The sequence below is a fragment of the Pterocles gutturalis genome, unplaced genomic scaffold, assembly GCF_000699245.1.
Source record: "Pterocles gutturalis isolate BGI_N339 unplaced genomic scaffold, ASM69924v1 scaffold11129, whole genome shotgun sequence".
Lineage (NCBI taxonomy): Eukaryota > Metazoa > Chordata > Aves > Pterocliformes > Pteroclidae > Pterocles > Pterocles gutturalis.
This window is the reverse complement of record NW_010133271.1, coordinates 9,365-23,736: the sequence shown is the minus strand read 5'-3', so window position 1 is coordinate 23,736 and position 14,372 is coordinate 9,365. Positions and strand designations below refer to the sequence as shown.

At 35.8% G+C, this 14,372-nt stretch overlaps 1 protein-coding gene across 1 annotated transcript; it reads left to right on the top strand.

Annotated features, from left to right (window-relative positions):
- Window positions 1-241: 241 nt before the first annotated feature.
- On the top strand, window positions 242-14,145 carry LOC104467404 (A disintegrin and metalloproteinase with thrombospondin motifs 6-like; the record flags this gene model as incomplete). Its single annotated transcript, XM_010081172.1, has 4 exons — window positions 242-448; window positions 5,875-6,051; window positions 7,280-7,436; window positions 13,493-14,145. Coding segments are annotated over 4 exons (651 nt in total), but the record flags the coding sequence as incomplete, so codon positions are not given.
- Window positions 14,146-14,372: the final 227 nt, after the last annotated feature.

The window sequence follows — 14,372 nt, the reverse complement described above, 5'->3', positions numbered from 1 at the left end:
AACTCGTGTAGGCTAGACAGGATATTGCTGCTCTAGAAGACTACAAAGTAGTAGTATTATTGGAAGATATAATTGCAGTGAGGCATAGATTAAAAAAAGAACCGTAAGTTTCTACTTTATTTCACTGTGTATTGTTAGCATTTATTTTGGTTTAGTAATTTAAACTATTTGGATTTTGGGTTTGTACAATTATCTACTGTTTCTGAAATGTGTTAACTGAATCTCTTAACTTTTTCTGACCAGGTGGTTTATAGGAGATTGGTCAGAATGCAGTAAGACCTGTGATGGAGGAATGCGTTCACGAACAGTTCTGTGTATCAGAAAGATTGGACCTTCTGAGGAGGAGACACTGGACAATACCAACTGTTTAACACACCGGCCTACTGAAAAAGAGCCCTGTAACAATCAGTCCTGCCCCCCACAGTGGGTCGCTTTGGACTGGTCAGAAGTAAGGAAATTTTGATGCTTTAGCTCATTGGTAATAGTGGAGATAAGAGCTCTGACCACTGAATATTAGTACATTTTCTATAGGTGTTTGCTAAGTAAAGGACTAATAAGAAATTCAACATCTCATAGATTTAGTTCTGAAGCATGTTTTTTCTTTTTTCTTTCCTTCCATGTTGTCAGTTCTGTTGTCAAACAATTATGACCTGTTTTTATTAATCATACTAGAAAAATAGTAAAATACTAAATAGAATAGTAAAGTAGTAAAAAAACACCAGTTAAACATAAAAAGCCTACAGTAGTTATTGGGTATGAGATTATTGTCTTAAAGAAAAGAGCAATTTCCCTTTCTGTTGTTTTTTGAACAGGCAAATAGCTGAATAGTAGAAATGGCGGGTTTACAATATCAGAAGCCAGAATAAACTGCTTTTTTTTTTCTAAAGTAACTGTGCTGATGTAAAGCATCACCTTAGCAATGTGCCTCAAGAGGCAGACCTGAAAGTTGGTATTCTCTTTATTAAAGAAAGAGCATCTTCCTTTAAGTATGATAATATCTGTTATATATCTATACTTTGTACTGATTCAAGTTTTAAATTTGGGGAATATGAACCAGTGCAGCTGAAAGGAAAGGTGGATATATATGAATGGGACTGCATCACATGCAAATCAGAGTGCAAAAATGTCTGTATACTTTCACAGATCATTGCAATCCAGGACCCTCATCTCACCCCACTTTTTATCTCTAGCTACCATTTGGAATACTTACAAGTTAGGATTTCCTGAGTTTACGTGTCTTTGTCCTTGCTGTCAAGTGCAACCATATCATATAATTGCTTTCATTGATTGATTAAACTATGTTCTAAAATCAGTTAATTCAGGGGTTTGTTCCACTGTTACTTTGAAAACTATTCCTCATCTTTAATCTTCAAATTAGAAGAAGTTCTAATGTTCTAGTTCCATGAGAGTTTGTACCTGTTTGCTTTTGTTATCTGAAACAGCCCTTCTTCCTTTCCAGTTATTATTCATCAGAAATGAATTAATCTTGATCACATTCTGCTTTCATATTTCAATTTGAAGTCATCTATTTGGGAATGGATGACTAGAGTGAAATATTATCCCAGAGGAGGTTTCATGTGTGCCTCATTGTTTTGTTTCCTGCCTCTACTGAAAATACGCATAACCTACAACCTTCTTCTGTTCCACAGTTATCACGTATTGGTTATATAAAGTCATCTTACACTGTTAGTATATCCAGAACTTTTTCCTCTTTTTTTAATTTTTTTTTTTTAAATGCTTGCCATTGCATGTCATACTGCCAAAATTCACTGCATTTCAATTATTGATGTCTTCGTGCCTGTAGATCACCTGCTACCTCTGTAGCATCAAGGTCAGTTAGTTATCTGTGCTATCTCTAGCTTCAGTAATTTCAGGAACACTGAACAACTGAAACTGGTTTTGTATAAATATCATTAAGGGGACTGGAAAGAAGTATGAATCAAATCAGTCCTGTGACTAATCCTAGAAGGTCTTTGCAGATATCATCTCTCAAAATCTAAATTTTACCTAGTTGTCATCCCCTTTTCAAATACTTTATTGAAGCCCAGGTAGATTAGAACTGTTCCACTACTTTTGTCTAAAAAAATGAGACTGTTAGAATAAACTGAAATGATCTACTAATGATATACTCATGATTCATTGTATCCCATTTTCTGTGTACTTGCTTGCCTTTAAACAGTCTTTTGTTCACAGTAAATGATAAATCACTGGATACTATAAAGAAGGTTGATGTACCTGTAGTTGCACAGATCTCTTCTATGCACACATACTTTTAGCTCCAAAAGTTGTTACAGTCTCTGGAAATTCAAAGCATAAAGAAGGAAGGCTGCTAGCATCACTGTGAACACCCACAGAAGTGCTACAGAACGCCTCTTACCCTAATGTGTTAATACAGGTAACATAGTTCAGTAAATCACAGAAGGGCTGAGGTTGGAAGGGACTTCTGGAGATCATCTTGTCCAGCCTCCCCTACTCAAGAAGGGCCAGCTAGATCCAGTTCACCAGGACCATGTCCAGACACCTTTTTAATATCTCCAAGGATGGAGACTCCATCCACTATTAGTTAATAGTAGTCTAAGCGTTATGGCAGTACTTAAAAGTCTGCATGTTAAATTACAGTGATTTGAACTGCCATGGGTGCTGTTGTTGTTCATCTCCTTGCTGTCTGAATTTCATGCTTGTGTCATCTCTTATCTGCTTTTCTTAGCTGAAGAAACTACTTCTGTAGACAAATTTATTATTTTTATTTTTATACTCATTTTTCTTTGAATAAAAGAAAAATGTGTCAGTTTGCTGAACTGTTCAACTGATTTTGTTCTGTAAGGAGTTGTGAATTAAGTGCCATTTTAGTGAGCTTTCATATCAGAGAAACATCTTCTAAAATATAATGTGAACTTCTGAAATGTTTGTGTTTTCTTTAATTTATCAGACAGATGCTTTTTCTTATATTCTGAATCTCCTGTTATTTGTACCAGGTTTTATTACTGATCTACTATCATAAGAGATAAGTCATTCCGCTTGGCAAACTGTCTTGACTGATTATACCATTTTAATAAAATGAGAAAAATAGTGGGTTTTTATGTTTAGGGTTCCCAGAAAGATAATGTATTAAAATCCCTGTAGTAATATACACATAAAGATTTATACATATGTATTTATATTATTTTCTGACAAAAGCATGGCAATGAAAACAAGAGTGAACTCAAAAAGAGAAGAGTTGAATACTGCTGCCATTGAAACCAATGGCAAACCTTGCTACTTTTCTCTGGAATGCAAGTTCTAAAGCTTTGTTTTCATACTCAAATGAAGCAATGCATAATACAAATTAAACAATTCTAAAACTAACTCATATGCTAATGCACTTGTTGAGCATCAATATAGTCACACATTTTTATAGTCTTCTATGACAATTGACAAGAAATTATTTGTCTTTTTGGTCAGAGAAACAAACATTTGTAAAGGTAGGGATCAAATAAAGTCCTTAGGACAATGTAAAAATGCTTTTATAAAATATTAATTAAAGCTAACAGTATCTTGCTCAGCAGAATGTAGTCATTCTCGGTTAACGTCAGTTTTGCCATTAAATTTTTCCCACTTTGCAATAGTTGAGCTTTGACTGATTTATTCTGCCCATTGTACATTATTTCTTTTATATTTTTTCAGATAATAAAATAAACTGGCAAAAATAAAGATTTCTTGAGAAGAGCCTTATCAGACAAGCACATTTACTTTGTATTCATATTACCGTTAGTCATGACTTCAACTGAGTGAGTCAAAAATTCTAGAAGCATGTAGTAATGGAAGACACTTCTTGTTTTTGTTTGTCTGGGTATTTTGTCTTGCATTTGCTTTGGAGACATACAATTTTGTTAAATGCTGCTGATGCTTTTTATTTTTGGTGATTCAGTATTAGGCAGTCTATTTCCTTACTTCACTTAACGTTTCAGGGGACAGGGTGTAGTCCATCTTATTTAGTGGAATTTTGACTATGACTCCAAAAAAGTTATTTTTTTTAAAGGGATGTTTTCTTCTGGTAGCAGTAGCTGAAAGAAGATTCTTCTCAGATATTAGCTTGGGCATGGATAAAAGAATGTGTCTTCCAGCAGGACTGGAAAATGGATGCACATAAACTCAAAGTCTGATCTTCAAACTCTTACTTATTTGTTAACACATTCTAGAGATCATGAAAAAGCAGAGGCATGTTAGGTTTTGACATTTTTGTCAAGGTCCTTTCAACCTTGTCTCTTTTATGTTTGTTTTTGACAGAATGCTGACTTACTGAGAAGAAAAGATTGAGCGCAACTGATATTTAAGCACTCAGCTAGGAAGGGGCACTTGATTCTAGTTCCTGCTTGAAAGTAACGCATTTTACATTAAATATACATATGACGTTCCATGGAATTTGTACCGGAACTGAGGAGTCATGGTCATGATGCTGAAGACCTCACTTTTTTTTTTTTTTTCCCCTGGTCTCTGTGTAGCATTAATACTCTTTTTGCAGTTCAGACAAGGAGAGATCATTCTTCTCTTACTTCCCTCATGCCCCTAATTTTCTAGTAGGCAGGTACTTCGGGTATGAAAGCCCCTTCAGTGTGAGGACAATTGAACCTGAATTCTGAACACTGAACTACTGTAGTACCTTTGTAGGAAGGGATAGAATAGGATAAGAAAAGAAAGGTTTGATTTTAAGGAAAGTGATTATATACCCATTTTGCACTTCGTATAAACTCCAACTGGAGGACCCATCTCTTTGCAGCCCAGCTTAAGGTCCTAAATCTAAGTAGAGATACGACTTAAGATAATGTGTCCATTGTGTATTGACTAGGTGGCTCTGTCCTGCTTTCATATGAAAGGCAGTTCCACTCTAGATGGGTTTAGCATAATCTATAGGGAAGGTTTATGCTATCAGAAATTTATTCTGGTCCAGATACTTATCAGATATGCTTATGGTATAAAGGTTAACAAGCCAATAGGGACTTCTGAAACTGTGCTTGCAAAATCTTCAGGTCAGATGTTAAAGAGGAACTGATTTGGGGAAGGTCTCTTGTTAGCACTTGTCTCTTCCCCATTCTGCAGTTGTGCTCATGTAAGTGACAGTTAACAGTCAGCAGCAAAAAGGAAGGAGACGGGGGTGAACCAGTATGAGGAAAAACAGAGGTCATGAGACCTGCTTCTTTTGAAGTTACTTCTTTTGAAGTTTATTATCTGCTTGCTGTTAGAAAGAGCAGAGGAGTGATAAAAGGAGGGAAAGCAAGAACTGTGAAAACAGAAATAAACTTTAAATAGGAAAGGAGAGAAAAGCATGTGTTATAGGAGAGGGTACAATATTTCTGTCTGAATAGTCCAGTTCCTATGGAGTCCAGTAAAGCATTTACCTTTCCGTATGTTTGTTGGGGAAAGATGTGTTCATTGTAGCCCAGTAATTGGTAAGTGAGGTGGAGAAGGACTCTAAGGTCATATTAAGAACAGAGGATTCTACTTTTTAGTTTCTGAAGTGCACTCCCAAGTTTGTTTGTTAATAGTGCTACATGTGGCAGACCTTTCTCCTTTGCAGTAAAGTGCTTTTCTTAAACCTAACCTAAAGGCTCTTATATATAAAAATAAATAGTAACACCCTAGCCTAAATATAAATAGCAAAGGAAAACTACTTTTATGAAATTAAAACATTTAAAAAATTGAACTTAAGAAAGCAATCATCAGTCAGCTTGTTTGTGTTTCTAAACATTTTAAAATTATCATCTTGGGAAAATTGTGATTATAGTTTAATTATAAGACCATAAATACATTCTCCAATTTTCCGTAATAACATTTCTGACACTTTTATTGACTTTTTACTGAGATTTTCATTATGTATTTATATCAATATTTTTTCAGTGCACGCCAAAGTGTGGCCCAGGATTCAAACACCGAATTGTTCTATGCAAAAGCAGCGATCTTTTAAAAACTTTTCCAGCCGCACAATGCCAAGAGGAAAGCAAGCCGCCAGTCCGCATCCGCTGTAGTTTAGGCAGATGTCCTCCTCCTCGCTGGGTTGCTGGAGACTGGGGACAGGTAAGAGAGTTCATATGAGTATTTATTGCTTTTAGTCTCCTGCACATTAGCACCTTCTAAGGATAAGATGTTGCTGGAAATGAGTAAGAGATGTTTCCCATGACTGAAAGAAAAGCTTCTCCCCAGTTTGTCTCAGATTGAAATGTGATTCTGAATCACAGTTGTCTGCTGAACTGTAAAGGATTTGCTGACAGCAATCTAATTTCTACTGGATAAGTTTCTGTAAACATTTTTTTTAAATTAAATAGTCCTTATTACAGTTTTCCTGGGATTTTGGGGTGCAGCAGTGTTGCATGGTTTAGTATTTTTAAAACACATTTGTGACAGAAATACAAAGCCAATTCTTATTTTAGTAAGATATATGTATATATATAGCCACCAAAAAACCATTGAAAGCTATATATAATTTTACATAAAATATGCTGAATTACAAGAGAGAGAGCTAAATTGTTACAGGACAGTCTGAATGGTGCTGCCATTAGGTAGTTTCTAAATATGATACACTGAGTTTCCTTCTTTCTTTATGTTTTTGCATCTCAGTTATGATCAGTGACCTGTTATTAAAATAGTAAATTTCAGTTTCAGATATTTCAGTTTCTAAGTTTGCTGAGTAATTTGCCACTAAAGAAAATAAAACATACTAGCTTAACTAACCAGGGGACAATCATTTGTAGTAATAGGGCCTAGTTAGCTTTTTTTAAATGGTAGCTGTTCAGATGTGCGTTTATCTCAAAATTGATATTATACTAAAACCACTGTTTAGTTATAGGAATTAAAAAATGTTTTGAAACAGCAAAGTATTTTTGTTTGAAAGATAGTTTCCTTTTTTCTTAAAATAAGTCCTTCAGGAGATTTGAATTCTTCTTCTCCATGGTTTTTCTTCTTTATTCTAAAGTGATTATTTCTCTTTTGAAAACGTGCACTTAGACATGATATATGAAATAGTGTAAATTATATTATGATACCTCAAATCTGAACTGTTCAGGGAGCCAACATTGCATTGTGTTTTGTTTTCTTTGAAAGACAAGTGCTTGCATATACTGTAAAAGAAGAAAAATTCTAACCTATTTTGTGAAAATTATTTTCTGTATTAACCAAGTCTCTTCAGGTGCATGTCTTCTTTAAAATTTGTGCATGTGTACTGTTCCTGATTGCTTTCCTGTTACCTTGGTTTAAATTTTAAAATTGAATCCAAATCATTCTGCTTTTTTATCTTTATTATTTTTAGTGTTCTGCACAGTGTGGTCTTGGGCAACAGATGAGAACAGTACAGTGTCTCTCATACACCGGACAAGCATCCAGTGAGTGTCCAGAAACACTTAGACCTCCATCAATGCAGCAGTGTGAAAGTAGATGTGACAGTACTCCCATTTCCAACACGGAAGGTAGGTTTGCCATCTTAATATAATTTATTCTGGAAAAAAGTAAAGTGACACGGTCAGTACAACTGCATTAACTGATTAGTAAAAGTCTATATGACATAATCTCTCAGACTGTGAATTAATTTTTTACAATTATTTCCTAGTTAGTCATTGTAGTTCAAAGGTAAAGTCAATAAAAGTTAAATACAGGTTCTTTGTTTAAAAAAAACAACCTTAAAAGGTAAAAACCTAAAAAGCCTAAGAAATGGACGAAATACTGTTGTTTTATGTCAGTAATTTTCCAGTATCTTTATTGGTTCAATGGAAATGTCCATAAAAGCAGGAGGAACCTGATATGCTTCTCATCCACTGACCTTTTACCTGCTCCATCAGTGGTTAACTTAGCAATGCAGTGGCAAAAATAGTTAATTACGTGTTCATTGAAAGTCTGGGAGCACAGATTTAATGCAACATGGTGCTACAAGCCTGTTCTTATACTTTGATTTGTCAGCTTCTCCTAATTAATTTTTAATTTCTTGGATTTATAATGCCTGTTTGAAATAACTACAGTATTTTTTAGATTACACAGTCTAATTTAATCAGACTATTAACAAGCTTCATCATAACATATATTTGCTAGAGAATATATTAGATAGTAATGTCAAAATAAGCTTATAAATGTTTATGAAAGGCTCCAGATCTGAACTCATAAATTGTCCAAGCCAACCTATTAGGAAATTCTGTCTTCAAAGTTGAATTGGAGTGCTAAGCAGTAAAAAAAAAAAAAAAGTTTCCTCATTGATTGTAAAAATTTACAGTAGTTGCTCACCAGATGAGTACATTTCATTTTGTGTGGAATAGGAAAAAGAGTGAAAAATTACCAAAACACACATGTCCAAAAGCCAAGAGAGATTGCGCAACAATAATAGTTCTTTTACAACAGTTATTCCCTAGTTTTTTATATTCCCTAAATTTTTATATTCCCTAAATTTTGAGTACTAGACCTCAATGTCACTAACACTGCTCCTTTTAACATAACAAGTCTCTGTGCAGTATATAATAGAGTTCTCCATTATATATCTATATATGTATAGATATATAATGGTTCTCCAGCTACGTTGTTAATATCCTATTCATATGGAACAGATACTCTGATTTTAAATGTTTTTAAAAAAGGCAAATTTATGCTACAGTCTACCCTGATTTGGTGTTCTTTTAGTACTTAGTGTATCCATTCAGGTTCATGTCATAGGTTCAAAGTTGTCATGAAAGTCTGTCAGATGGTGATGTTTGTGATAAAATGGGAGCATACGAAAATCTTCCTAGCAATATACTGATGATGCAGTGTATAAGCACTGTAACTTACTGCTTGGAAGTTTTAAATAAAGGCTTATCATCCCATGTTGTCATTTGAAAAACATCTTCATAATGGAATTTTCCTTGGTTATTTTAATTCCCATTTTTATATTTAGTAATCTTTACATAATGATTTTCAATCTAGGAAACTTTCTGCCCTTTAAAGCTTGAAGGCTAAATTATATTTTATTTCCAGACACAGATGCTGACTTTTTCCAAAGTAAGGAAGGTAGTAAAGTACTTATAAGTGGGCATGATTTAGTCCCAATCTCCTCTTAATTTCAATATGACATGGTCATGTTGTTATTTATAGTCACTATGTTAGTAATTCTTCAATATTACCAGGAAAATATGCTAATCTCCTATAGGTGAATACTGTCAGGGGTTTGCTGTGTGTGATCTATGTACACTGGGTGGCCAAGGACTTCTTTACAGTGGAACTCTGCAGAGTAACTGTGAAAAGTAAGCTTGTTGCTAATGCTGTTTTTCAGGGACCTACACCTTCACTGGAAAATTTTTGAGATCCACAAATAGAAAATGTTGAAAATCACTTACACAGTATTCCAGATGGACTTTAGCTCTTTGGCCTGCACTCCGAGTTGGCCAGGCGTGAGCGAGCCTTACTGACAGCCATGCAGCCTCATTAGTGCAGTTAGGAAGAATCAAGGGCAAAAAGATACAGCACAATCTCTTCCAATAGACACAGCTCTCTATATGTTGCCAATTAGCACCCCATTTTTGTTTATGTCTCACATTGAAGGTATTTACTGGGAACCACTGATTATTTGTAAGTGATTAAGTGGCTGAAATTACTCAAAAGTAATCTCCAAGTTAATTTCACAGTTGAAAATACCCACATTCTTTCAGAAGAATGTCGCTGCAATACATGAAATACTAAGGGTGCCCTATCCCAAATTAGACAGAAAATTTGACTTCAAGGTATTTTTTCGGTACTTTTACAAGTATTTCTTAAATATATGTTCTAATTCATACACATTTCAGAGCTGCTATACTGAATATAAAAAGCACAAACGGAGGCTTTGCAGGATAATGTGCATGTTATCTTAGATGAGCTGACATCTATTGTGTTAGTGAAGTGCTCACCTTTAGACAGGGAGCCATGTCTTCAGCACACTGGAGATGATGGAAAGCATATAAGATTTCAAGAACTAACTAATCCCAAAGAGCCACAACTACTTGTGGAAGGATAATACATTCTCAGGAAGAAATATTTGGGTTCTGGTATTTTGTTGAGAAGGTGTTTGTGAGAGGGGCATACTGTGCCTGTATGCTTGCTTCTGTCACTCTCCAGGTACAGTGGGATGGTGTATTAGTATTTGGGTTACAGGGAAGGAGTCAGATCTCTCAGAGGGAGCGTTCTGGCCCTTGGGAGTGCACGTGCATAGCCGAGCGTGCCTGCTCGCATGCGGAGACTTTGTCTGCGTGCCACACAGCAGTGCTGCCTTGTGCTTTGGGTGCCAGCATGGGGCAAAAGCAACCTTAGCAACAGGTCATTGGTTTGCAGGAGGGTCAGACTAGCTAAAGGGATTCACTTCCCATTTCAAACCCCAGCAAACCTCCTGATTCCCTTCACTTGCCAGAATAGTGTTCACAGCCTATGGGACCCATTCAGCACTTCGTGGACAATTTAGTTTTGCTAACCCGGGATTAGAATATACAGTTTTTTAAGGAAGTCTGAGCCACTCTGCAATGGTCATGTTCGTAAAGTTTGGAAGCACTTTCTTGGGGAAAGCCCAGGTTTTTTATATCAAATAAGAGTCACAATTTTGGGGATAGGGAAATGGTAAAAGAACGTTACGCTATATCTTGTCACATTTACACATTTACAAGAGCTTTAGCTCTATTCTTTTCTTTAAACTCTTTATTGATGATTTAGAATATTGTAGATGGGGTTTTGACAGGCTGCCACTGATGAAGGTAGCATTACATTTGCTGCTGGAAGTGAACTACAGGCAGCATGTACCACAAGATTTGAAATATATTCAGAATTATTTTGTTCTCTTAAGTGTATGTAAGTTTGCTGAATCTAGACTGCCAAAGGCCATCTGAAACTTTACCTGAAAAACTATTTTATCTATTTTTATGTCATTTCAGTTTTCCTTCTAATTTGTATGGTATGTCTTTGCAATCTCTTTAGCTGAAGGCAGTGACATTCTGTGATTTTATTGCTGTAACATGATACTTAATATCATGCTATTGTCTGATCTAGCCACAAAGTTCAGGAAGGGAGAGTTTAGTGCATGTATGTTACTAAAACTTATTAACAGCAGTTACTAGGAACAAAAACGGCTCTGCTAAACCTCTTCCATTCAGCCACAGTCCTGTAAAGAATAGGCTACTTCATGAGCCACCATATCTATTTCAAAACTGATTTTTAAAACAGAAGTTGTGGGCAACTTCCAGAATATTGTCTCACTGCTGTCCAAGTGGCATTGGTTAAACAGGGTCCAATTTTAGTCAAGAGGAAGAATAACTTAAAGAAACATGAAATAGGATAATTTCAAATCCTACTCTTAGCAAAAATGCAGTTAGTGGCTTTACCTGTATTTAGTTAAGTACAATGTGTATGAGGGTTATTTTTGGGATTGAGTGAACTTTTTACATGTTGTCAAGATCAAGTGAACCTTTTTATTCCTCACCTCATTTATAATTCACCATCTGTCTCTCCTGTATTACCAGTTTACACACATACAAGGACCTGAAATATTTCTGGAAGATATTTGATCTCTTTTGGGAAGAGTTTTTGAAACACAGTGAAACACAGTGACCATGTGTGGTTGCTGATTGAGAAATATGTCTGTTTCAACCAGCTACCCATAATGTCTTTTCTCCTGGCATCCAACTTTGTTTCCAAATTGAGAATTAAAACACTAGAAAAGTATTACATAGAGCATTGGGTAGGTGGAGTGAAAAAGTACAATGAAGGCACTGTATTTGTGTTAATGAAATGAAAGTTTCAATCATTTCATGACCTCTGCTTATCTAGGTAAAGCATGTGTATTGCCATTATCAGAAATACTGTTCAGAACAGACCTGAAGTTCAGCCTCCCTAATGCTTTCCTGGGTGCAAATACTGCCGATTCTCATCTGCACTTAACCTGCTACTACATGAATGCACTGCCCATAACCACCTGTTCCAGAGAAAAAGTAATGTACTAGGAGATTGTATGTAGAAGGAAGACAAACAGGAGTAGATGAATGATTGTGCATGCTGATTGTGTTTGTTTCACTATTACTTTTTTTCTTTTCTTACCTGTTTGGTGTGTCTGTTTCAAATACAAACATCTGAGTCAAGGACTGTTGTTCTGTCAGGCCTTGAAACAACAGCATCCTGGCCTCCAGTCTTCACTTCTAGGTATCAAATCAATACAAAATATGATAATGGTCAATGTTCATCTCCTTTTTATTCACATTTTTCTTATAGCCATTTTAATTTGAGAAATACTGTAGGAGAAAGCCAGCATCAAATACAACCTTAAAACAGTAAAAACTTAACAGCATTCTTTTGAGACAAATTATTTGCTAAGAAATTAATCTAATTTCATTCTTTACCTCATTTTTGTAATTCAGACTTATGGGGTGTACTTTTTCTCTGTATACTTCTCTTCAGCCTTCCTATATGTGAAACAAGGCTCCTTGCCAAAGTCCTATTTTAATATCATTCTGGAAGGAACTGTGCAAAGAAATCCCCTATCAGGCATCTTATCACAATATTCCCTCCATTGCAGAGGAAATCTGCAGTAGCAATGTCTGAGCTGTAGAACCTGAATGTACCCCTTAGCTCTCAGATACAGCTGTATATATCTCCAGCTATATCAGAATAAGAACTGGGTGTGGACCAAACTATTCCATTCCCTATTGCCGCATTCTTAATACAGAAAAGAAACCAAGCCAGAGGAGAACGACAGCATGTTCCAGCAGTGCTCAAGTAATGTAAACCAGAAGTCACTTTAGATACAACCTGTGTGGTGTGTGGATGGAAAAGAAGGAATCCTTCCTCTGTGTGATTAAGCTCTTATTCTCCCTTCCTGGGAGGGTTACCTGTCAGATGACAAGGGCTATTGAGGCAGTAAGCCCAGCACGCAGGGAAAACACAGCTATGAAAAAAAAGTTTTTACATGTCTATTACAGGCATAAAAATGGCTTTTCCTCCTGCATAAAAGAAATTGTGGATGTGTGGAACCAAGCCTAAAGTATAATCCACCATTCAATCCAGTCACTGAACTCATGATGTTGATGCCTTTATACATAACACTTATTGTTTTCTCCATCCCTGTTAGCTGTAATGCATGTTCTGTTTCAAAGATTCTTACAAATGCAGAGGGATGGTACCAAATAGTGTGAATTGTGTTAGATATTGGATAACCTTTGATGGGTAGATAAAATAACTCCTGAGAAAGAAGCTATAAAATTATTATAACAAAAAAGGCTCACATTTCCTAGCTGTCTAAAGTGATCATTTATCCCAATAAATGATAATTCTTCCAAGACGAAGTGGGCACACTTCTAAATGTCTGGGAGAGAAGCCCTGCAAACATTTTATGGCTTTTAAAAATATATTGTGTGCACTAGGCTGGAATAGAAAGAGTATTTACACAGAGGGCAAGGTGGATGGATACAGAAGCAACATGTTAAATGTCAAATTTTCTTTGTGCTTTAATTTTTATTTCTAATGTTTTCTCTTTAATGCTCTTAATTATTAGAGTGCAAAGATGTGAACAAAGTGGCATATTGCCCACTGGTGCTGAAGTTCAAGTTCTGCAGCCGAGCATACTTCAGACAGATGTGCTGCAAGACCTGCCAAGGACACTGACCCACAGAAGGCACAAGAATGTGCCTTGTTATTACCATTGTGGAAGAGTGTCTATCGAAGAGAGCCACACAGCGGAATGAGATTGACGTCCTTGCAAATGCATTACCCTGTGGAAAATGTAACCACTGGTCAGCCCCAGCTGACAGGATTTCAGTATTATTTTAACTTCTGTGAAGTGGGATTTATTAATCCAAAGTGCTGGACACAGTATAAGGAGGGCATGCCAAATTGGAAAGATCCACACAACACATATAGAATAGCTTACTGTGGAACATTTGTGTTCTTTTGACTAAATCCAATAGTCTGTTTACCTCCTTGGACCATTAAAATAATTTTTATTATGGACTTAGCAATGACACTGAATCCATTTGTATTTAAAACTGTTTAAAATGTAGCTGTTATGACTTGGTCTACTATGGAAGTAAAGAAGAATCAAAAAAATGTTAAGTCATAGCTTAAAAACATTAACTATTTTATCTCACGACACAGCACCACAATTTAAATCGTAAAATGAGCTTGGAAATGGTGTTTAAGGAGCAGAAATTAAAAAGAAAAGTATTTTTCCTTCATTCCACCTAATTCCCTTTGGAGTAATCCATATTTCCTGAACACTGCTGTGAGCCATATATAAAGCTACACTAAATAGAACAACCATGAGGGACTTAGTTTTAAGAGGTGCAACAGTTATTGCAGTGATGCACGAAATACCAGCATGCTATGAAGCAAAATGAAATTTGTGTTGCAGGTTTATAGCCATCTTACCATGGTAC